Below are 20,452 nucleotides of genomic sequence, written 5' to 3' on the forward strand. Positions count from 1 at the left end.
GCACTTCCAGGCGTCGAGGACATCTATCAAGGGCTTAGCCTGGCTAGTGTTGATAAGCCGCGGAAGGAATCCTCGTTCACCAATGGAAGATGATTACCGGGTTGAACCCCAGGATACTCATCGAGATCTGCTACCCCGCAAAGCTGATGCCGCGCTCTTATCAAGGGGGGCGATCCGAACTGTGGACCAGGAGGTGAAAATTGTTTCAATAAATTGGGATAACTTCCCCATGAAGTTGGCGCTAAACCGCATGCGGAACAACCACCAATTCCCACTAGTGCTTTACAGTCACGAGGAACCTTAGGAAGTTTAGTTGGTATCTGATGCCCGTCAGCACTATTTGATGGAGTATATTGGGGAAGACTAAGACCTCATCGCGGAATTGATCTTCAAGCTTATCATTGAATTGCTGGTGGAGTGGCGGTAAGACCGGGACAACCTCAGCATTCCAGACCTCCGACAGTTGGGGAAAACACCCGAACAGGTAAATATTGGCGCTTCCCTCAACAATTGAGAGACTTACTTGATCGGCCTCTCGGATGGCCGTTTTTCCTTTGACTATTTGCCATCTTCTGTCTTCAAGGCGCTAGACGTTGCCGATAAGTTGAAAACTGCAAGATCCGCACTTCCCTGAACTTTCTTTTATGCTGTTCATCTTTCTGAAGTGGCAGACGCAGTTATCATTTGCCATTTTTCAATATGCCTTACGAAGCAAACCTGTCCCATGATGGTTACATGTACACCAAGAGTGAAGGTCTAGTAAAAGGACTCTTTTCCTATGGTGTTATAAAGCCAGAGCGCAAGATCCGCCAGGCCGATGATGGAAATGTCTGGGAGGCTGTCGTGATTGGTTCTGGATACACTGGTCTTATCGCTGCCCGTGATCTTGTCAAGGCTGGTAAGTGAATGAACTACCGAGAATGAAAAGCTGTGATTAAATGCTGACTTGTGTCCAAAAAAAGGCAAGAAGACTCTTCTTATCGAGGCCCGTGATCGTATTGGAGGGCGAACATGGAGTGCTGAAGTGGATGGAACCACCTATGAGATGGGTGGTACATGGATTTCCCACGTGCACAACCGTTTGTTCGTGGAGATGCAGCGTTACGGACTCAAAGACGAAGTCCAGTTGACACGTACAGAGGATGGGGGCTGTGCCTATTTCACCATCGACACCGGTTCTGGCTCCCGAAAGCTCACTCTCGATCAGGCCGGTCAGATGACCTTCAAAGCATGGAGGGCTTTCATCAATATCGATGGCCAGGAGGGTCGGGGTATCTGCCCCCTTCCCCACTCCTCTCTCGGCAACTCTCGTGTTTCTTTCAACGAGATTCAGGCTGTTGACCAACTTTCTTGCCGCGACCGTATCGAACAGATCCGGGACCAGCTGACTGCCGACGAGATCGCACTCATGGAGTCCCTTGTTCCCCACATTGCTGGAGGCCTCCCCGAGGATGTTGGATTCTTCGAGCTCGTGCGCTCCCATGCTCTGCAGGGCTTCAGCCCGGAGACCTTCGAAGAAGTATGGACATTGTACAAGATCCGGGAAGGCCAGTCTACCCTTGCTCGCCGCATCTTCGACGACGCCGTGCGATTGGGTCTCCAGTACTCTTTCAAGACCCCCGTCAAGTCTATTGTGGAGAACGGCGGCCCAGTTGCTCTAACAACTACTGATGGAAAGATTCACCGTGCCAAGCGTGTCATCAACACTGTGCCCATCTCAGTCCTAGGTAAAATCCACTTCGATCCCCCTCTTTCGCCCCTTCGCATGGAGGCTATTAACATTGGTCACCAAAACCACTTGACAAAGGTTCACGCTGAAGTCGAGGGCGACCTTCGTGGGCTTCGTGGTTGCACTTGGCCCGGTGATCTCCTCTACGTTTATGGTGATGGCTTCTGTAACGGCGGAAAGTCAACTCGCATCACTTCATTTGCCGGTGACAACCGAGGCAAGCTGGACCCAACCAAGCAGCCTGAGCGATTGGAAACTGCCCTGCAGCGCTTCCACCCCATGAAGATCAAGAAGATCCTTTTCCACGACTGGCTCTCCGATCCTTACTCGATGGCTGGACCTGCTTGGTACCGAGCTGGTTACTTGACCAAGTACCTCGAGGAGCTTCAGAAGCGTCATGGTAACGTTCTGATGGCAAATTCCGACTGGGCCCACGGCTGGCGCGCCTTCATCGAGGGAGCTATGGAACAAGGTTCCCTTGCTGCTGATACCGTTATGAATGAGATTGGCATTCTTGGTGCCAACCCAGTCCACGGCTCCTACCAGCGTGACTCCAGACTTTGAGCTGAACTCAAAACCTCTTGTATTGCGTTGAAAGCCTTTCATGACTAGCTTAGATCAAGACTTCAAGATTTGTGACATATTGTATTCTCAGACGCAGCTGCCTATCGAAGCTGTAGGCACTTTATCGATTTGAACGTACAAACCAATCTTAGTTTTGATACTATCGAGAAGCTGGGAAATGAAGAAACAAAGAAACATATTGATGCCAAAGGAGAACAAATGCCTTGGCGATCAAGAAGCTTGCATTTTGCTTTTACTACTTCGGAATACCTTCTCATTCTCTAAATGTTTCTGTACGGGCGACACCCCAGGTTTGGCAATTTGAAATTAAAAATATCATAGCGCGAAAATCAAAGTCACCCAAAGGTTCGTACATCTTTGGACGGGGAACTAGTTAAGCGTACAGATACTCATGCCGAGCTAGCTTGAACAGTCAGAATGAACTACTAACTTTCTACGAGAGACTACTGAAATTCTCCTCCACACCAAGCTTTAACTTCTTTAGCATTTATGTAATAGTATAGTTATTGGTTCTAAGCCAACTTTCGGTTGTTAATAAATCAGGAGTCCACCGCTAGCAGAAAGCACTGATCCGGTGGTCCACTTAGCATCCTCTGAGCAGAGGAAAGCCACGAGAGGAGCAATGTCGGAGACCTCACCAACACGGGCAGCGGCGGGGGTGGAGTCAATCAATGGCTGCATCTCCTGCAGGAACTTCTCGTCACTGGCGAACCATTGGTCTATATTCGTCACTTAGAAGGTTGCCAAGAGAAATAAAATGGGGAGATTTCGTGAATAATTTGACTTACCAGTGGCGACTGGGCCAGGGTTGACACAGTTGACAGTGATACCATATTCTTGACCAAGCTCCTTTGCCCAGACACGAGCAAATGACTCGTTGGCTGCCTTGGTCGCAGCATATACGGTCTGCTGGGGCACACCCATACGGGCGGCAGCTGAGGAGATGAAGACAATTCGACCACCACGGGCGATGTGGGGGAGGGCGGCTTGGGTGAGGAAAAGAGGCCCGCGGACGTTACAGTCAAAGTGGATGTTGTAGAAGTCGAGGGTGGTGTCTTTCAAGTCGGCATCGAGACCCTGGGCAGCGCTTTCGAGAAGTGAGAAACTAGCTGAAGACATATCCAAGTCAGGTGACTTACTTGTGAATCAGGATATCGATCTTCTTGCTCGGACTGAGTGCCAAAGCGGCCTCAATAAGCTTTGGAATGTCCTCCATCTTGCTAACGTTGGCCTGGCAGAGAGAGGCTTTGGATCCCGCAGCCTCGACATCTGCGATGACTTTCAAAGCCTTCTCCTTGCTGCTGCCAGAGACATAGTTGACAACAACGCTTGCCCCTCGTTTTCCCAGCATGACCGCGATGCCTGCGCCGACGCCTCTGTCATCCACCGTCAGTCGAAACAAAAGATAATGGGTATCGCTGCACACTCACCGAGAGGAGCCAGTCACGATGGCAGTCTTTCCAGAAAGGTCGATTCCACTAAAGTCGGGCATGTTGAACGAAGGTATACAAGGATGTGTTTTTTGGATCAAATGCTAGTACTTCGGTGTTGTTAATGGAGGAGAGATTAGTCGCTCAAATACAGTCTAATAATCGTAGCGCCATCAACTTCAATTCGTTCTCCAATCAAAATACCGTCATTACCCCGCCGAGGGGTCATCTTGACGATTGCCTCCGTTCTGGTGCCACAGCCGCGATTGAATGAAGCGCCAGTGCTCAGCTGAAGCAGCCAGGAGAAGTAGTAGATCCAATATTGCAAGGCCGTACCGCCACTGGGGCTTTGGTGGGGCTTGCTGGTTGACCTTCCAAATGCAGATTAAGCCACAACCTACATATAAAGTTCCTAGGGATCGGACCCGCAAGTTGAAGGTCCGGGCCCCAGGGAGGCCGCCGTTTGGACCCGGTGGAAAAGGTATGCAGGCGCTAGGCCTAATCAGGTGAAAGATACCGCGACCAATCAACTTGCAACGTTGGGCGGGAAGTCAGATATTCGAGAGGCGACGGAATTTGCATGAGGTTCTATTTGGGAGTCTCCTACGGAGTAGATCCGTTCGCATCCATAGGTATAAGCATCATTAAATCTCGTGCTCCAAGATCTGGATTTCACTTCAACTTGAATGCTCGGATAAGAAAGTGCGGAGAGTGTCACGATCCACAAGTACCAAGACAAGATCCTGCCATCCACCTCTCTCACAAAGTATTCTGTTAATTGAACATTTTCAATCGAGAGTAAATGATGACTTAGCTGGAACTTGAATGAGAAAATTGCTTATCCAGGACTCGGAACTTGATTGAGTACCGACAGACATACCTACTCGACATCTCCAATATTATTATTATCTGGAGACTCACTAATGATATATATTGTATTTGACCAAATATCAATGCTATATCCTATTATATCTAGTACATAGCAACTTCAATTTGAACTTGAATGGTTGATGAATTGATCGTGCAATTAACTTGTATTACCTCAAGCCCCCAATAATAGTACATTTAATATGTGCGTATACACTGGTTGCTGATTACGCTATACTCCATGAACCTCAAAGTCCGGTCAAATTTCAACAAATTAATTTCTACTAGTAGGTCTTACTGGGAAATAACCATGATTGGGGAAGCCAAATGCAATCTACACAATCCATGATGCTTGTGAATGTTTCAAGTGCAGTAGTCCGAGTCTGCGGACCTTAAATACGAGCTGATCGTGTAGAGCAGCAGCCTGAATCGGTCTGGTGAAGGGTTGACTTGTTATCGTTCTGAGAGGATCGGGGCACGTCGTTCGAGGGGTTCAAGTTGAAGAAGTTCACTGGCTTCAAGGAGACAGTCATCTTCTCATTAGGCATAACGGGGAAATCCTCAGTTCGGGTGACGTGAGTCACACCGAAACTATGCCAGAGGACTACATCCTCGTTCTCAACATTCTCATTGCGAAGGGCCCACTTAGCGAGACCAGTGTCCTCACGGCTCTGGTTGGTGAACTCTCCAGAAGCCCACAGCTCATCATCGCGGTACTTGGTGACCCAAATGGGTTTGGCACTGAAGACACCGCGGCGGTAGTTGAAGGTATTGGGCTTCATCATAATCATCTGGCTGGGAACTGGGTGTAGCTTGTATCCCACAGGCTTTCCGGCAGTAGGGTTGATGTGGGACTGGTTCAAGATCTTGAATGTCCGATTCTTGGTCAGATCGAGATCGTAACCACCTGGCTGCTCAATAGGGGTGGTTTTCACGCGGAAAGCACAGCCAAAAGGATCAAGGTCAGGCTCGTCTTCAACAGGAAGGCAGTCATCGTATACAATGGTGTTCTTCTGGCCATCGAGAGATGGGTCAACACGGAGACAGAAAAGATGTTGGTGGTTGACAGCCAAGACCCCAGGTGCCACAACAGTACCCCATGGAACTTGCACACCCTTGCGAATGGGCATGGTAGAGACAATACCAGTAGCCTTGACATCGATGTGCATGTTTGCGGCCTGGTCGAGAACAAAGGCCAGGATGTACTCGTAGTTGGCAACAGTAGCAGTGCACTGAATGACAAGCTGGCGGTCTCTGACAACGGAAGACTGTCCGTTACGGAAGTTAGTGTGCTTCCAGCCAATGCCATTATCAATCTCGTGCATGCAGACGACATTGGGCATGACGACAGGCTCTCCTCCACTGGTGACACGGATTCCGTTGAAGTAGGCAATGTGCCCAAGGCAGTCACAACCCAGGTTCAGGGAGTTGGAAGTCAATCCGAAGCCTGAGTCACCCAAGTCGAAGGCCTGCTTGCGGTGGTATGGGGATCTGGGGTCACCGTAGGGAACAGTCATCTCACTCATAGAGACACGGTAGAATAGAGAACGACCATCGTACTTGACATTGTGCAGAACTGGACCCTCGCGCATGTTCCAGCCAAGCTGGAAGCTCCACTTCTGCCACTCGATGGTGCGTCCCTTAACAGTGAAGGAAGGGCCATTTGGTTGGAAAACCTGGAGGGGCTTGACATCCTTTCTGAAAGCATTGGGACCCATAAGATCGGCACTGTATTCCACAGCAGCGACGGGGTCCCATGGCTGAGTCTCCTGGTCGACTTTGTCGTTGATGCCGGTAGGAAGACGCTGCAAGTCAACCAACTCTAAAGTGTGAGCGTCAAAAATAGGAGCGAAAGGCAGAGGGATCGAGTAGTGGTTTGCTTGAGGGTCGTCGTTCAGGGCGAGGTACATGTAGCATTGGAAGAGGCGGCGTCGCTCGTTCTCATCGTCGGTACCGAAGCTCCACGGGTCGTTCTCAATTCTCGAACTAGGCAAGAAGATATGTTACAAATAGGTCGGATGCAGACAGGCAGACAATGGCTTACTCAGGTGGGAGCTTGAGCTTCTTGACTTCTTCAAGGATCTTGGGGTGGGACAAGCAGGCCTTGTGAACGAGGTCATATTCAACCCAGTCGACCGGGCCTTGAGAGTCAGGCGCATCGTAGCTGTGCTCCACAGTTCCCTTTGTCACATTGACGATGGCAATGTAAAGGACGGGGTCGTCCTTGAGGTGGTAGTAGATACGGGTCTTCCGGTCAGGAACGGGACCGCTGTGGTAGAGATATTGGAGTGTGATGTTCTTTGGGGGCTCAGCAAGGTCGACCACCTTAAACTTGAGCTGAGTAGTGTCACGCTTGGCATGGCGAAGCAGAATGTTTGTAGCCACTCGGACTTCCTCCGCATGGAGGGGGTCCAACGGGTGAGGGTTCAAAGGGAAGCCTGCGGATACCATTGCGGCTATATAGTACAGAGGACGAAGTGAAAGAAGTTGACATCTTGAAGTTTTTCAGACCGACCCATTACAGATTTATAGGTTTCTGTGGAGGCAAAAGTAGTCGGTAGAGTCTATCGTTTTAGTCGACATCGTTTGTGGAGCCCGTGGTGTGGTGGATCCGGAGGCTAGAGGCTGCCACAAAAGGAAATAATCCCAACTACGGTGCGTAAAGGGTTTCACAAATTCAAGTCTAGAGTGAACAACAACCATTCCTTTTTCAGCGCGCAAGTTCTCCCGAATATAGTCAAGCATGGTTCATGCATGATCATGCGGCTTCCCATAGGACTGATAGTGGCTTTACATGAAAGAATCTGCCGACCAGCAAATCCTAGCTCGGTCCCGGCAACGGGGCAAGTTTAAACAAATCCGATAAGAGATTGACAGGTCAACTTGCAACATCTTGAAAATTTAGATGTCCCCAATCCAATTCGCTTCTAAGCTTATCATGCCATTGAGAAGGATATTATCTAAGGTTATGGAATAGCGGTATGCCTAGGGATACAGCTGATTTGGTATCGTTAGAAAGGCAGCGAGATAACTATTAGCTGATACGGATGTAATCAAGAAATGTAACGATTTATTCAAGTAGATTGCTTTTATGGTTTAGCTGCCAGGAAGGTCCTCAGCCATCTATTTCTAGTTTCGTTCGCCTGATCACCAAGTTGACAATCGTAGAAGAGATCAAATCCATGAGCACCACCACCCCAGACGTGTAGATGAGCCTGCACACCACACTCCCATAGCTTGGTTGCATACGCGATATCTTCGTCACGGAATGGCTCTCCAGACCCAACGTCAATATATGCCAGAGGAAGGTTCGAGAGATCTGTAGCTCTGGCAGCAGCAACGTAGTGATTGGCGTTCTCAGCTCCTGCTTCACCTCCAAGGACACACCTCCACGCATAGCGACCCCATTGCGTATAGAACCCACGACCGTTGTCGAACTGCCTGCATGACAATGTCGCGCATCTATCGTCCAACATGGGACAAATCAGAAGCTGGGCACAAAGCTTTGGTCCGTTTCGATCCCTTGAAAGAAGGGCCGTACCTGCTGCGATACCTCCGCCAGCAGATGCGCCAGCAATCATGAAGCGACTGGGATCAATTCTGAACTTGCCTAAGTTCTGGCTCATCCAAACAAGACCGGCGTAACAGTCTTCAATTGATGCCATGCCGTGGAAATCGGGAGCAAGACGATAGTCAACACTCAGGACAATGGCATCTGCCGTCTTGACAATATCTATCAAGCTGCGCAGACCGACATAAACATTGCCCATAACTCTTCCTCCTCCATGGCAGAACACGAGACCGGGGCGGAGAGTATCTTCACTCAGAGGGACGGCCCTTGAAAGAGTGATCGCGGGGATATCTCGGCCTTCCCAAGAGAAAGCCAGTTTCTGCACCTTCAAATTCGGATCTTCATTGATCTTTTCATCAAAGGCAGGCTCAGATTGACGAAGTCCAATGAGCTCTTCATAGCTTTCTGGGATAGGACGATGTTGAGTGTCCTGGAGGGCGGCAAGCTCAGCGTCGTAAGGAGGGATAGGCAGGGCCTGTTGGGTGGCGCTGTCCGACATGATGGCGCTTGAACGTACCGATCCAATACCAATGAACAAAGGACTCGAAGATACAGATAAACACTTTCACAATTCCTTCTACTATTGACCATTCTATATGATTATACTAACCGATCCGGTCTAGGGCGGGGGTGTGGTAAGTTGGACTACCTTCCTTTTTGGGAACCATGAAATCGAAATAGGAAGTTTCTATAGCTCAACTTCACTCCACTTTCGAATTGCCCCTCCTCGGTAACTATATCTCACTCCAATATATCAGCGATCGGCCTTGCGACCCCGCCATATCATTTCGAAAAATTTGGTTCGAGGCTGAGTTCCAGTAAGGATCTTGCAAACGTCCGCTTGACTTTCAAAGCCCCACCATGCCGTCGTCTGTGATTTACGAGAACCTTCCTGGACCTGTCGGCGACTGCCTACGGCTATCCTCACTCGCAACAACCGCTAATGTCCCCGTGTCACGCGAGGAACAAGAAAAGAAGAAGATTGAGGTCCTTCGAGGGTTCTTGTCCAAGATAATTTTGCAGTTCCTTATCTATGGAATTAGTCGGAATTTGAACACGGAATGCTTTACTTCTATTAGAATCCAAATCTCAGTCCTAGCATTTGCGGGGCCAAGAACCAGCTGATCAATGAGTTTCCCAACCGCAGATTTTACGTATCTCATATTTGTTTTATCTTTCAGCTCTCAGGCTAATGTTATCTACCGATCCTTGCGCACAAGCTGGCGGTAAGGATTGTTCGGGTCTTGTTCTTCTTCCTCCGGGGATTGAATAGTCTTCCTTACACGGCAAGGCGCGCCCACTGCGACTGAAAATGGCGGGATATCCTTAGTGACGATAGATCCAGCGCCAATAGTACATCCTTTTCCAATGCGAACTCCAGGAAGAACCGTGACATTAGCCCCAATCCAGCAGTCGTCCTCGATGAAGATTGGGTGACCAAACTCCACATATTTCTGGCGCGACAGGACACTTGTGTCGTGACCAGCAGTCAAGAGGCTGACCCCAGTGCCCATCTGGACTCGGTCGCCGATGACTACAAGGCTAGTATCTAGTACAGTTAAACTAAATTTCCGTCAGTAACCTTAATAGGGATAACGGTCTGATGCTTTTCACTCACTTCCAATTAAGAAAACAGTCACTTCCGATCGAGATATTGCAGCCATAATCTGGTCTAAAAGGCGGTTCCACGAAGGTGCCGGTTCCCACCTTCCCAACCAATTGTTTCAACAAGTCCATGCGAGCATCGAAGGTATTCTCATAGGAGATGGCCTTTGTGTCCAGGTTGTTGTAGTCTGCAGTCAGACCACGGCAACGATGACGAGCCCCGAGAAGTTCTGGGGTATTTGGGAAGAACATCATCCCAGAGATCATCTTCTCATAGTCTTCGCTGTGTGGGGTGTCGCGCAGTCCACGCGAAAGTTCAATGATCTCCGGACGCTTCGCAGTTGCAGCCATGATATTGCTTCGATGGTGGTGATAACGAAAGAACAGTGGTCAAAAAGAATGTGAACAAGTCAACACCAAAGATATATGGTGTAAGGGGCAACGCTCACCAATTGAGACACCGCGTGTGCTCCCAATTATCTAAATATAGTTGATAACGGTTATCGGAGGGGTGAGATCTAGTTTGCGTGGCACTAAGGTAGGATTCAAATTGCCGAATTTCCCCTTTCCACCGCCGCCACAAAGATCCACTTCTTGTGCTGCTGGCTGGGCTTCCTAATATGGTTAAGCGTTACGAAAGATCTAACGTGCACACTTCGTACTCCGTACAGACTAACCGGGCCTTCCGTATTGGTAATAAAACTATTACCATACTAACCAGGCCCTCGCATACGAGGGCCCGCCACTCATACGATTGTTTGCTCCCAAACGATCATTCATCCTAACTTTCAAAATGAACTGATTTAGATCAACGTCACAACAAATATAATCTAAAAGTTTTATATAACGTAATCAACCACCGAGTGACGAATACCACCGAGTGACGAATTTCGTCGCGCGTACCGTTAAATTTCAAGCTTTTCAACCACAAATGTATTAAATCAGACCATATAAAAAGATAAAACAATAGCTATTTACTAGGACAATTTCTTATAGTATGACCAGTAGTCCCGCATCCACTACAGCGTCGTGGAGCTCGCTGGCGAGGCCTTGGCGTCGTCTCAGCGGCCGGCTCATTAAGCTGTGTATCAAGCTGTTGCACTCGATTCTGACCTTCCTGTACAAATAAAACAAGATCATCACCAAGATTACCACGCTTCCTTGCCCTCTTTTGCATTTTCCGCTTATTCTCACCTTGTAGAACCTTGATTTCTTGTCGAAGAATAAGGTTCATATTCATTGCCATCTGTGCAGCTTTTTCAAGATGTTGAATATGAGATACTGGACTACTAGAAAGCATTCGTTTTCGAAGGCTTCTCTGTAGACTGCGTACCTTGTGATCGAGTTGGCGAGGATTCTGAGGTGTTTGAAAAGCAGAGGAGACTGAGCCTTCAACTTCAACAAGAGGTGGTGTTGGTGTCCGAAGTTGAAAAGTTACCTTTTCAAGAACCCGATCTTGATCTAGCGGGTTAAGTCCTGCACCTGCAAAACCACTGCGTATATTCTCCCTAGTAAACACCTTTTCGCGAGCAGGTGGATAGAGAGACAAGAAATCCTCCTTGTCGATATGGTTGTTGCCGGCAACCATCATCTCTTCTACTAGTTTTCCATATGCGCGCTTTAGCGGACCAAAAACACCAACATCAAGTGGTTGTAAAAGATGAGAGGTATGAGGAGGCATGCAAAGACAGATAATAGCATTCTCTTCACAGAATGCATCAAAATCTGCAGTTAGATGACTACTATGACCATCAAGAATAAGCAACCGCTTTGCACCAGTTGAATAGGTTTTAGAATGTGGTTCAAACATCTCTTTTAGCCAGCGGAGGCCAATTTCATCTGTTGTCCAGCCATTCTGACTTCTTGCGATAGCATAGCCCTTATTGAAGAGAGCAGGTTCTTGATACCAAGCAGCGTGTTGAGATCCTGCTTTCAAGATGATCCATGGGGGTATAGATATCCCCTTTGAGCTCACACATTCAATAATTGTGACCCATTCGCGATTCCCCTGAATAACCCTACGGGGCCTTTCACTGCGATCGACTGCAGTAATAACCTTAGAGGTTGAACAAAGTCCCATTGCGAAGCCAGTTTCATCAAAGTTCCAGATATCGTCCTCGTGGATACCATGTTCTTGAATAGCCTCGCGTACGGTCGCAAACCATTGTTTAATAATCTTTGGATCCTCTTGCTTTGCACGCTGGTACGTGATCCGCCGATTGTATCGTGTGCGCAGTGCTGGATGCCGTTTGATAAACTTATATGCCCAGTTGACACCAAGGGTCGTAGTAGGATCTCCTGTGCGCTCGCGAAGCAGGATCTGCGCCATTCCCCGTAGAAACTCTGGCCGAATTGAAAATCCTCGCTTATCTGCATCTAGCAGCCTCTTCGCAAGGACTTCTTCTTCAAGAGGGTTTAATTTATGACTGTTGGCGCGTGTTTCTGCGCGTGATTTCCTACCGTTGAGTCGACGGCGAAGCGTAGCTTCAGGCACACTAAATATCTCAGCAGCCTTTAATTTTGATTTGATTTTTTTATTTTTGAATGCAGAAATAGCCATCTGAATGCGATTTTCTTGAGATAGAGGCATTTTGTATAGTGGTGGTGAAAAATAACGCGTCAAGGAAATGATTGTAGGAGATGGACGCGAAATTCGTCACTCGGTGGTATTCGTCACTCGGTGGTTGATTACGTTAGCAGAGTGCTTATTTAATGCTTAATAAACAAAATCCGCCTATTTTTGTTTTCTTAATTGCCTCTCCGAAGCCCTATTCCATGGAGGTAATTGTAGCTAGTCCTAGATAGCTATATGAGGCCCGTAAAAGCTTGACTTGTGTAAGCATGGATTACGCTCTTTATATTCGATAGAAGGGTAGGCAGAAGAGACAGAATGTATAGCACCTTTCTATAGTAGTCCGAAGAGGAATCTCTGGTGAATCTGTTTTATAAAATAAATAGTTCGATAGAGCCGAGATTACAAGTTGTCAAAACCCACATAGACCATTTAGAGACCGATTATGAGATATACTTTAGGGGGGTTTTCGGGTGGGCTCAGGGTAGGCTTGGGGAGTGCTCAAGGTAAGCTCAGCGGTTGCTCGGGAGGTGCTCAGGCGGCCAACACTCAGCCAGACCAACGTTTATTGTTGATATTACGACGCGACATTGGTAGTGAAACACCTACCATGCTTCGGCCGCAGAGTTCTTGCACGGTTTTAAATCTATAACGTCTTAACTTTGGAGAAATGATTGGTTCCCGATGGCGGTTTAACAACGGCAAAATGCCGTTCTGAAAATACTCGCAGTTATGCGAAGTCTCCTTGAATTCTCTTGTTTTGCGCGTTGACAGTCGTATCATCGTGAGAAAAGAGATTTTAGCTGCTCAGGATATCGTTTTGTAAAATTTGTAACCCTGTTTAGGCCAACTCCCTTTATATTGGTTGAACCGCGCTTCGCCAGTATTAAATTAGACTATCCACTAAAGACGCGATTCCTCTTCAATTTCTGTCAATTTATGGCTATTGGCGCGAGATTCGGCGCGATTGGTAGTGCCGCGAGGTCGTGCTTGAAGCGTGGGGTATGGGACTGACAAGTACGTGCCACGACACGAATTGGTGTTTTTCTTCATTTTTGATTGCCCGAATAGCTAAGAGCATGCGACCCTCTTGTTTGATGGAGTTTCGGCTTGATCGAGAGCCATTTGGTGGCATGGTGGGTAATTATAGCGATAAGGACGCGTCTGGACGCGAAAAAGCGGGGGAGCAGTCAGCTTCGCTCGTGAATTACGTTACCAAGTCCTAAAACAACGTCAAAGAAAAAGCATCCCTCGATACACTGCCACACAACGATTCCTCTTCTAAAGTGAGGAGAATCCCCCCAACCCGAGATTATAGCACAATGCCTCCCTTAATTCCTTGCCCGGCTCTGGTTCGACATCCTCTCCTCACATCCCGTATCCGCACGTTCCAATTACAGACCCGCCAGCAGCACAAGTTTTTAACATCCAACTTCAATACAAGTGCGATCACGAGAACGAGGAGGTCAACAACAAGCACGGCCAAGAAACAACAAGTGTTAAAATCAAAAGCCAGCTCGGAAGAAGGCGCGTATGCGGCAGGGACTACGCCGAAAACGTCGTTGAAGCGCTCCGGGGCGCTGACACGCTTTGCCGACGTATACGGCAAGACAAATGGCAAGAGGCCCTTCGTTGTGCAAACCGCCAGCGCGCTGGTCATTTTTGCTCTCGGAGATATGATCGCGCAGCGGATAGGGGGAGATAAGTTTGATCCCGTGAAAACGGCACGCACTGCATTCATTGGCGGCACCATAGGTTTTCCCCAGTTCAAATGGTAAGTCGCCGCTCATGTTAGGCTAGGATTCTTCGTCTAAACCCTCCCCGTGTGACTATCGTGGCGCTGCTAACGCTCGCCTAGGTTCGTCTTCCTCTCAACGAACTTTAACTACACTTCCCGCATACTCTCTATATTCACCAAAGTCCTCATTCATCAAGTCGTCTTCGCCCCGGCCTTCAATAGCTATTTTTTCTGCATGCAAGCCTTGCTGTCAGGCGAGACGCTGGCTAGCACGTGGGCGCGTCTGAAGCTAGGCCTACCTCGGAGCCTGATCAACTCGTTGAAGTACTGGCCCTTTGTTATGACATTTAACTTCGCGTGTATCCCGCCCGAGTTGAGAAGCATTGTCGCCGCCGTGGCTTCCGTTGGGTGGCAGACATATCTAAGTTATCTAAATAAGCAAGTGGCAGATACGACAGCAAGGTCTACCTTAGGTTAGACACCATTATCGGTTCATGTCTAGATTTCAATATTTCATATAAAATGTAATATGGCGCCTTCGTTTAATTCCCTTGAGGTAGAGCGACCGCTATGTACGGGACTGAATGTTAAGGCGGCAGGTAGCTATGCATCGCTCTAGGTTAACGGCCTTTACAGCCAACTAAGAAATTATTAGAATGATAACATTGAGGATAGGGTGAGTTTGATGCATGTGCCCTAATGGAGGGTGTAAGGGCTAAAAAGGACGATTTGCCTAAATATAGTCTGTAGGTGTTAGTGAATCCCCTTCGCAATTTGGTTGAAGAAAGATGGTCTTGCTCTGACATTAGGCCGGAAAAGTATGCGTAGGATTCAACGGCAGTAGGGTAAGTGTTTCTAAGACCGTTTCTTTGCTAATTGTTGGCACGAGTTCTTACGGACTATGGGTGCACAGCGGTCCTAACTGAGGGGCTTCGACTGATAACGACTGCTCCCTGGTAGGAGGTAACTTTTAAGAGATGGCTAAGCAAATAAAGATGACTCGAGGTCAGCTAAAACGCTGGATAAGCTGGTGCTAGAGTTGAACGACTTCATTCAGCCCTGGGATAATGTAGGAAACGCTCAACTTGATTCTGAGCCACCACCTAGCACAGTAGGGACGGGACTTATGCAATAAATATAAGGCTCGAGTATAGTCTAATTTGGTTATTTTTGCCGGGTTAAAAAGCATCAAAAACACACAGTAGCCGCAGAGAAATTGACCACTTAGTGGGTTATTACGATACTAAGGATATCTTCCTAAAAAAAAACATGACAGTCCCGAGAAAAGCCCCTAATTGCTCGTTTTAGTTTCCGCAGTATCCGTAAAGATAATATATTCCGAGCACTATCGCAGTTCTCGTCTTCTGAGACTACCAAGACTGTTTGTAGGCATGAGCGGAGCGACTGTTGTATTCCACGTTCACCTCGTCGGTACGACGTATCCTGCCCAGGGCATGGCAATTATTGTTGCGCTGGAATTCATCAGGCGGGAGGATGCTCTCTTGACTCTCCTGACTTTCCACGTTTGTCACGGCTTTACGAACCGGATTAGACCAGTTGCTGTGATCAAGAGTAGAGTCATCCTGGAGCTTGCTGGCCCCCTTATAACGATTGCCGGTACCCTGGCTGTAAGAGCCCATCGCACGGTTGCCCAAAATGACTTCGAGGAGAGGCTGCAAGGTAGGAATGCATGAAGCAATTACAACAACGTCGGCTTCAATGCTAGGACAGGACGAATAATATTAGCACGCACAATTTATAAAAGGCCAAGAGACTGGAAAGAGGGAAGTCCTTACTTGGTCCACATCACGAGGTCCGCAGTTCCGTCTGGAGTTGAGTCAGTATAATGTTAGATTGCGTGAGTATCCTTTAGGACTCACAAGTGTAATCCGCCTTGTCAGCAAGACCATTCAGTTGAGTGCACTTGATAATGGCCATGGCGCTGGCACTTTAACAACAGGAGTCAGAGTATTGCTCAATCGGAATAGTCAAGGTCAAACCAAGTCACACACATAGCACCAAGTCCGAGAGCAGCACAGAGGGCTAGCCTCTTCCTTAAGGACATTTGAAGCTTCATCAACACGGTTATGGGATAGACCGCAAGCCAAAGATCCACAAATGCAGACAGCGCTAGAGGCACCGATTAGGCTCAGGAAACGTATGCAAACAAAGAGCTAAACCCACATCCAGTGAAGATAGCATAATCTACCAGCATCCACACACTTTTGCATGTCGCTCCGTATTCTGGTGCGAGAAGGTGAACTTCCCAAAGTGCCTTTGGGGGGTCGCACATTGTGAAGAGAATAATAATGCAAATGCAAGAGACAGTAGCAGCAAGCCCAGTAACAAGCCATAGCCAAGTCTTAGCTAACCAGCCCGGATTCAGGATCCGGTTCAACATGGCTGCTACAGCAAGCTTGGGAACGGTGAATGAAAGAATTCCAAACAGGAAACTAACAGTGTTGAGCATAATTGCAAGCTCCATCTTCTCCTCCGGGAGTGCTAAGGCGTGCTTTCCAAAGCCGGCCCAGATAGAAGCAGTGACCACTCCGCAGTAAGCAAGACCCAGGACCTAGATTATAGGATTAGCACAATGGTAGTCAGTCATATGGCAAAATGCAGCACACCATTGCAATGACAATTAGATAATCATCGACACCAAAATTCTTCAGTATTTTGATCCGGGTCCAAACTCTGGCTACCACTAAAATTGTGGTGAGACCTGTTAAGGTCCATAGCACTGACAAGATCTTGGGACCCTTGTCTTGCTCGAGATAGCCTGGTGGATACTGTGTAGTCATCGTGATTTCCAGGTGTGAAAATGAGTTTGAGATGGAGGTCAGACGATATCTTAGGTAATGGATAATGTTGAGGATTTTTCGACAGCTGAAGAGCACGTTCCATATATAGGTGGCAATAACAGGGCGAGTCGTATTCCGTATGCGTACAGACCTGTCAAATCCTTCTAAGATCGCCCTCCTGTCAAGCTAGGGCCGAGATGGATTAACGTATTACTTCTCTTCCCTGCGGGCTTTCGGTAAAATTTGCATTGATCTACAAAGGCTAGTCGCTCCAAGACAGTGGTAATAATGGAGACAACTTAGAATTGGTAGGCACAAAAAGGGAATCGTTGAGGAAGTCATGGCGCGCATCCCGCGAAGGCCTAACCGGTATATTACCCATTGAGAAAGATCATCTATCTGGTAGAAAATTTCGTCTTCTTGGGTCGTCAACTTCCTACTGCCGTTTTTGCATCCAAATATGGAAATCCAAAGCGAAGATCGGCAGCTGATAGCCAGACTAGCTGTTCTCTCGAGCACCACCAGCGCGCTCCTAAAGCCAACCAACCCCACATTTACTAGAGACCTCAAACACAACACCGGAGTTACCATATGTAATATCGTCTTGGTTCCTTAGCCCAATCTAAGCGAGCTGGCTAGTTTTAATTTTCAACGTTGATCCGCATGACAGCTGGCGAACCACGGATGGAGCCGTCAACTTAAGACCCACTTGAATGGAAGCCGTCTGGTGCCATCGATACGATCCTGGACGAGGCCCACTTGACAGCGACACTAAGTACTAGCTTGTTGCATCCTGCGGAGTGGGGGCGGAACGCGACCGTTAAGCTGCGATCACACTTGACTGTGCGCTAATTAATAAGGAATTGGTCGTGAAAATTTTTATAGAAATTTGGTCTATCCCCACTTCTTTTTATGGAATTAGAATCCTTCGAGCAGCCACGTCATTTTGACCAGAACAATCAAGGTCCAGACCGCGATGGTGCTCCTAGAAAGTCACCAACTGAGTCTACTGACCCGTGCACAGATATTAACCTTGACGTGACCAATGTCCGGTCTTAGTAATTCTTGATGCAGAGTGTGTTACATACTCCAGCGGAACATTCGATAGATTAGCATGAAGAACGCGAAAACCGCATGACAATCAGTTAACAAATGATGGTTTCACAAGACTCATTCCAGTTGAATCGAACTACCAAATAGAGCACTTGGAACTGGATAGGAATCATCGACATTCAACGGTCATGTAGACCTTGACATCGAGCTGTCTGCTCGGACTCATAACTCCGGTAATTGGAAATATGGAATTACACGAAAAGTACAGAGAGTATGGATCTCCATATGCACGTTCATGCGCTATTTGTGAGGCTACGCTCAGCGGCGGTGGGCCCAACGGGCTGACGTCCTCATCAACTACACGTTTCAGCACTGAAGTTCTTCGTTCCTAATGATACAATGCATTGAGTGAAGCGAGATATACCTGATAAATATCGACGTTTCTCTTCATAGATAGATCATCTGTTTCATATTCATTTTTGTTGGTAATATGATGAACTTCTTGGCATACCTGGCGGAGCTTCCAATTTTGGAAAGGTGTCAGGGGCTTATCATTCCCAACGCCTGGACTCGAACTAAATTGGCAAACGGACCTTGTTTTCTAACGTCTGACGGTGCTTGAAACTTAGTGCCTTGCAAGCCTGCCCAGGAAGTGGAGCGGCCTCGAATACCGCTCTAGCTACCTGGTTTACACTGCCGATCTGTTTTCCCATTACCGTGCCCCAGAAACGGCGGAAGGTGATACAGGGCAATAACATAATAAGACCGAGCCGCTGACAACTTTTCTAATTTCAATCACACTTGGGCACCCGAACCTATATTTTGTTCAAATCTTTGAGTTGCAATCCAAGGGCTTATAATTACTTTTACAATGACTGTCAGCAACGGAGATACACATACCAATGGCTCGGCTACTAATGGTCATGCCAAAGGTGCTTTTGTTGACAGCACCAACGTGGCAATCTCTGCCAATACTCCGGAGAAAGTTCCTGCTCTCCTTGAAAAGATTTCATCTTTTGGAAACAGATTCGCCCCGGAAGATTCCAAGGCACGGATTGAGCTTCTCGATGCCGCTAGATCGCTAGTCTACGCCCTCGAAACACCTAGAGAGGCTATGATCAGATTCTGCTGGTCTCAGGTATATTGCTTTTCTACAGACCAATCTTTATATATAGATACTGACTTCATTCCCTTGCTTAGTCGACCTCCTATGCCGCAGTCGAGACGTGTGTTGATCTTGATATATTCGCCCATCTTTCCAAGGATGATAAACCCAAAACTGTTGCTGAGCTGGCAGAGACTGCAGGAGCGGACTCGGTCCTTGTTGGTAAGCCAACTGTGATACAATATCTTGTATCAGAGCATGTTACTGAGGTGTAACAAGCTCGCCTTCTCAAGCATATTTCCGCCATGGGCGTGATCACCGAGACCGCACCTGATACCTACCGCCGCACCGGCTTCTCGACCTCGCTGAGCATGGAGAGATATAGTGATGCATTTCCTTGCTTGTGAGTCCCTAAATTTTCGAAGTGTTCTTTCATATGCAGAGTATGCTAACAAATTCCTGATTAGGACTGCTTGCATAAATGACGGTATCTATGCTCTTCCGGCACTCTTGAAGAAGACTGGGTACAAAAACCCGTCCGACGGTAACAACTGTGGCTTCCAGCTTGGATTCAGGACAGACCAGCATTTCTTCGAATTCCTAAAGCACAATCCCTTGACGGCCAAGCAATTCAACAACCACATGAGCGCGTACCACCAGGGCCGTCCAAGTTGGATGGATGTTGGGTTCTACGACGTGCCCAGTCTTTCTCAACCATTGCAAAATGATTCAGACGTGCTCCTGGTTGATATAGGTGGCAACTTAGGGCATGATATGTCGGAATTCCATCGTAAGTGGCCTAATGCCAAAGGCCGCTTGATCATTCAGGATCTGCCCGAAGTGGCCAGTCAGGCTAGACAGCAGTCCTTGCACGAATCGATTGATATCATGGATCATGACTTTTTCAAAGAGCAACCGGTCAAAGGTACAGTATAGTTATTTATAATATTACTCAATGGCAAGCTAATGGTAGTAATCTACAGGGGCTCGTGCATATTTTATGCATTCTATCCTCCACGACTGGGCTGACGAGAACGGCCTGAAAATCCTTCGGAACATTGTACCCGCTATGAAGCGTGGATACAGCAAAGTTCTGATCAACGAGAACGTGATTCCAGACACTAATGCCTACTGGGAAACCACCAGCTTAGACATTATCATGATGGCTGACTTTGGCTCGACAGAGCGCACTGCAGCCCACTGGCACATGCTTGTGGAGTCCGCCGGTCTAAAGATCGCCAAGATCTGGACTGCTCAGCGCGGTGTTGAGAGCCTGATTGAGTGTGAGCTCGCGTAAATTAAGTCCCATCATATATCAATCCAATCGGACCTAGCTATTACGGACTGGTTCTGGCTTATGAGCCGCTAATCATCGTTCTTAAATTTCCAGATCGCC

The 20,452-nt window shown here is 47.8% G+C and overlaps 9 protein-coding genes across 9 annotated transcripts; 4 read left to right on the forward strand and 5 right to left on the reverse strand.

Moving 5' to 3' along the window:
• Positions 1–82: 82 nt before the first annotated feature.
• Positions 83–304, forward strand: N7510_002630 (uncharacterized protein; the record flags this gene model as incomplete). The annotated part of the gene is made up of 1 exon (XM_056974557.1): positions 83–304. One exon carries the CDS (start codon positions 83–85, stop codon positions 302–304), a length of 222 nt encoding a protein of 73 aa, XP_056839674.1.
• Positions 305–699: 395 nt separating this feature from the next.
• Positions 700–2,293, forward strand: N7510_002631 (flavin monoamine oxidase family protein; the record flags this gene model as incomplete). The annotated part of the gene is made up of 2 exons (XM_056974558.1): positions 700–898; positions 963–2,293. 2 exons carry the CDS (start codon positions 700–702, stop codon positions 2,291–2,293), a joined length of 1,530 nt encoding a protein of 509 aa, XP_056839675.1.
• A 552-nt stretch (positions 2,294–2,845) lies between these two features.
• On the reverse strand, positions 2,846–3,806 carry N7510_002632 (SDR family NAD(P)-dependent oxidoreductase; the record flags this gene model as incomplete). Its single annotated transcript, XM_056974559.1, has 4 exons — positions 2,846–3,033; positions 3,103–3,401; positions 3,454–3,690; positions 3,745–3,806. The coding sequence occupies 4 exons, from the start codon at positions 3,804–3,806 to the stop codon at positions 2,846–2,848; spliced, it is 786 nt and encodes a 261-aa protein (XP_056839676.1).
• Positions 3,807–5,003: 1,197 nt separating this feature from the next.
• N7510_002633 (copper amine oxidase) lies at positions 5,004–7,062 on the reverse strand (the record flags this gene model as incomplete). Its single annotated transcript, XM_056974560.1, has 2 exons — positions 5,004–6,597; positions 6,656–7,062. The coding sequence occupies 2 exons, from the start codon at positions 7,060–7,062 to the stop codon at positions 5,004–5,006; spliced, it is 2,001 nt and encodes a 666-aa protein (XP_056839677.1).
• Positions 7,063–7,700: 638 nt separating this feature from the next.
• Positions 7,701–8,681, reverse strand: N7510_002634 (alpha/beta hydrolase; the record flags this gene model as incomplete). Its single annotated transcript, XM_056974561.1, has 1 exon — positions 7,701–8,681. One exon carries the CDS (start codon positions 8,679–8,681, stop codon positions 7,701–7,703), a length of 981 nt encoding a protein of 326 aa, XP_056839678.1.
• A 700-nt stretch (positions 8,682–9,381) lies between these two features.
• N7510_002635 (sugar O-acetyltransferase) lies at positions 9,382–10,138 on the reverse strand (the record flags this gene model as incomplete). The annotated part of the gene is made up of 2 exons (XM_056974562.1): positions 9,382–9,745; positions 9,801–10,138. 2 exons carry the CDS (start codon positions 10,136–10,138, stop codon positions 9,382–9,384), a joined length of 702 nt encoding a protein of 233 aa, XP_056839679.1.
• A 3,543-nt stretch (positions 10,139–13,681) lies between these two features.
• Positions 13,682–14,575, forward strand: N7510_002636 (Mpv17/PMP22 family protein; the record flags this gene model as incomplete). The annotated part of the gene is made up of 2 exons (XM_056974563.1): positions 13,682–14,133; positions 14,218–14,575. 2 exons carry the CDS (start codon positions 13,682–13,684, stop codon positions 14,573–14,575), a joined length of 810 nt encoding a protein of 269 aa, XP_056839680.1.
• Positions 14,576–15,467: 892 nt separating this feature from the next.
• N7510_002637 (uncharacterized protein) lies at positions 15,468–16,898 on the reverse strand (the record flags this gene model as incomplete). Its single annotated transcript, XM_056974564.1, has 6 exons — positions 15,468–15,819; positions 15,894–15,924; positions 15,978–16,045; positions 16,110–16,227; positions 16,282–16,669; positions 16,725–16,898. 6 exons carry the CDS (start codon positions 16,896–16,898, stop codon positions 15,468–15,470), a joined length of 1,131 nt encoding a protein of 376 aa, XP_056839681.1.
• Positions 16,899–18,822: 1,924 nt separating this feature from the next.
• Positions 18,823–20,353, forward strand: N7510_002638 (uncharacterized protein; the record flags this gene model as incomplete). Its single annotated transcript, XM_056974565.1, has 5 exons — positions 18,823–19,089; positions 19,152–19,278; positions 19,336–19,459; positions 19,524–19,981; positions 20,040–20,353. The coding sequence occupies 5 exons, from the start codon at positions 18,823–18,825 to the stop codon at positions 20,351–20,353; spliced, it is 1,290 nt and encodes a 429-aa protein (XP_056839682.1).
• Between the last annotated feature and the right edge of the window lie 99 nt (positions 20,354–20,452).

Source organism: Penicillium lagena (assembly GCF_028827675.1).
Source record: "Penicillium lagena strain IBT 129212 chromosome Unknown utg000001l_segment0_segment0, whole genome shotgun sequence".
Lineage (NCBI taxonomy): Eukaryota > Fungi > Ascomycota > Eurotiomycetes > Eurotiales > Aspergillaceae > Penicillium > Penicillium lagena.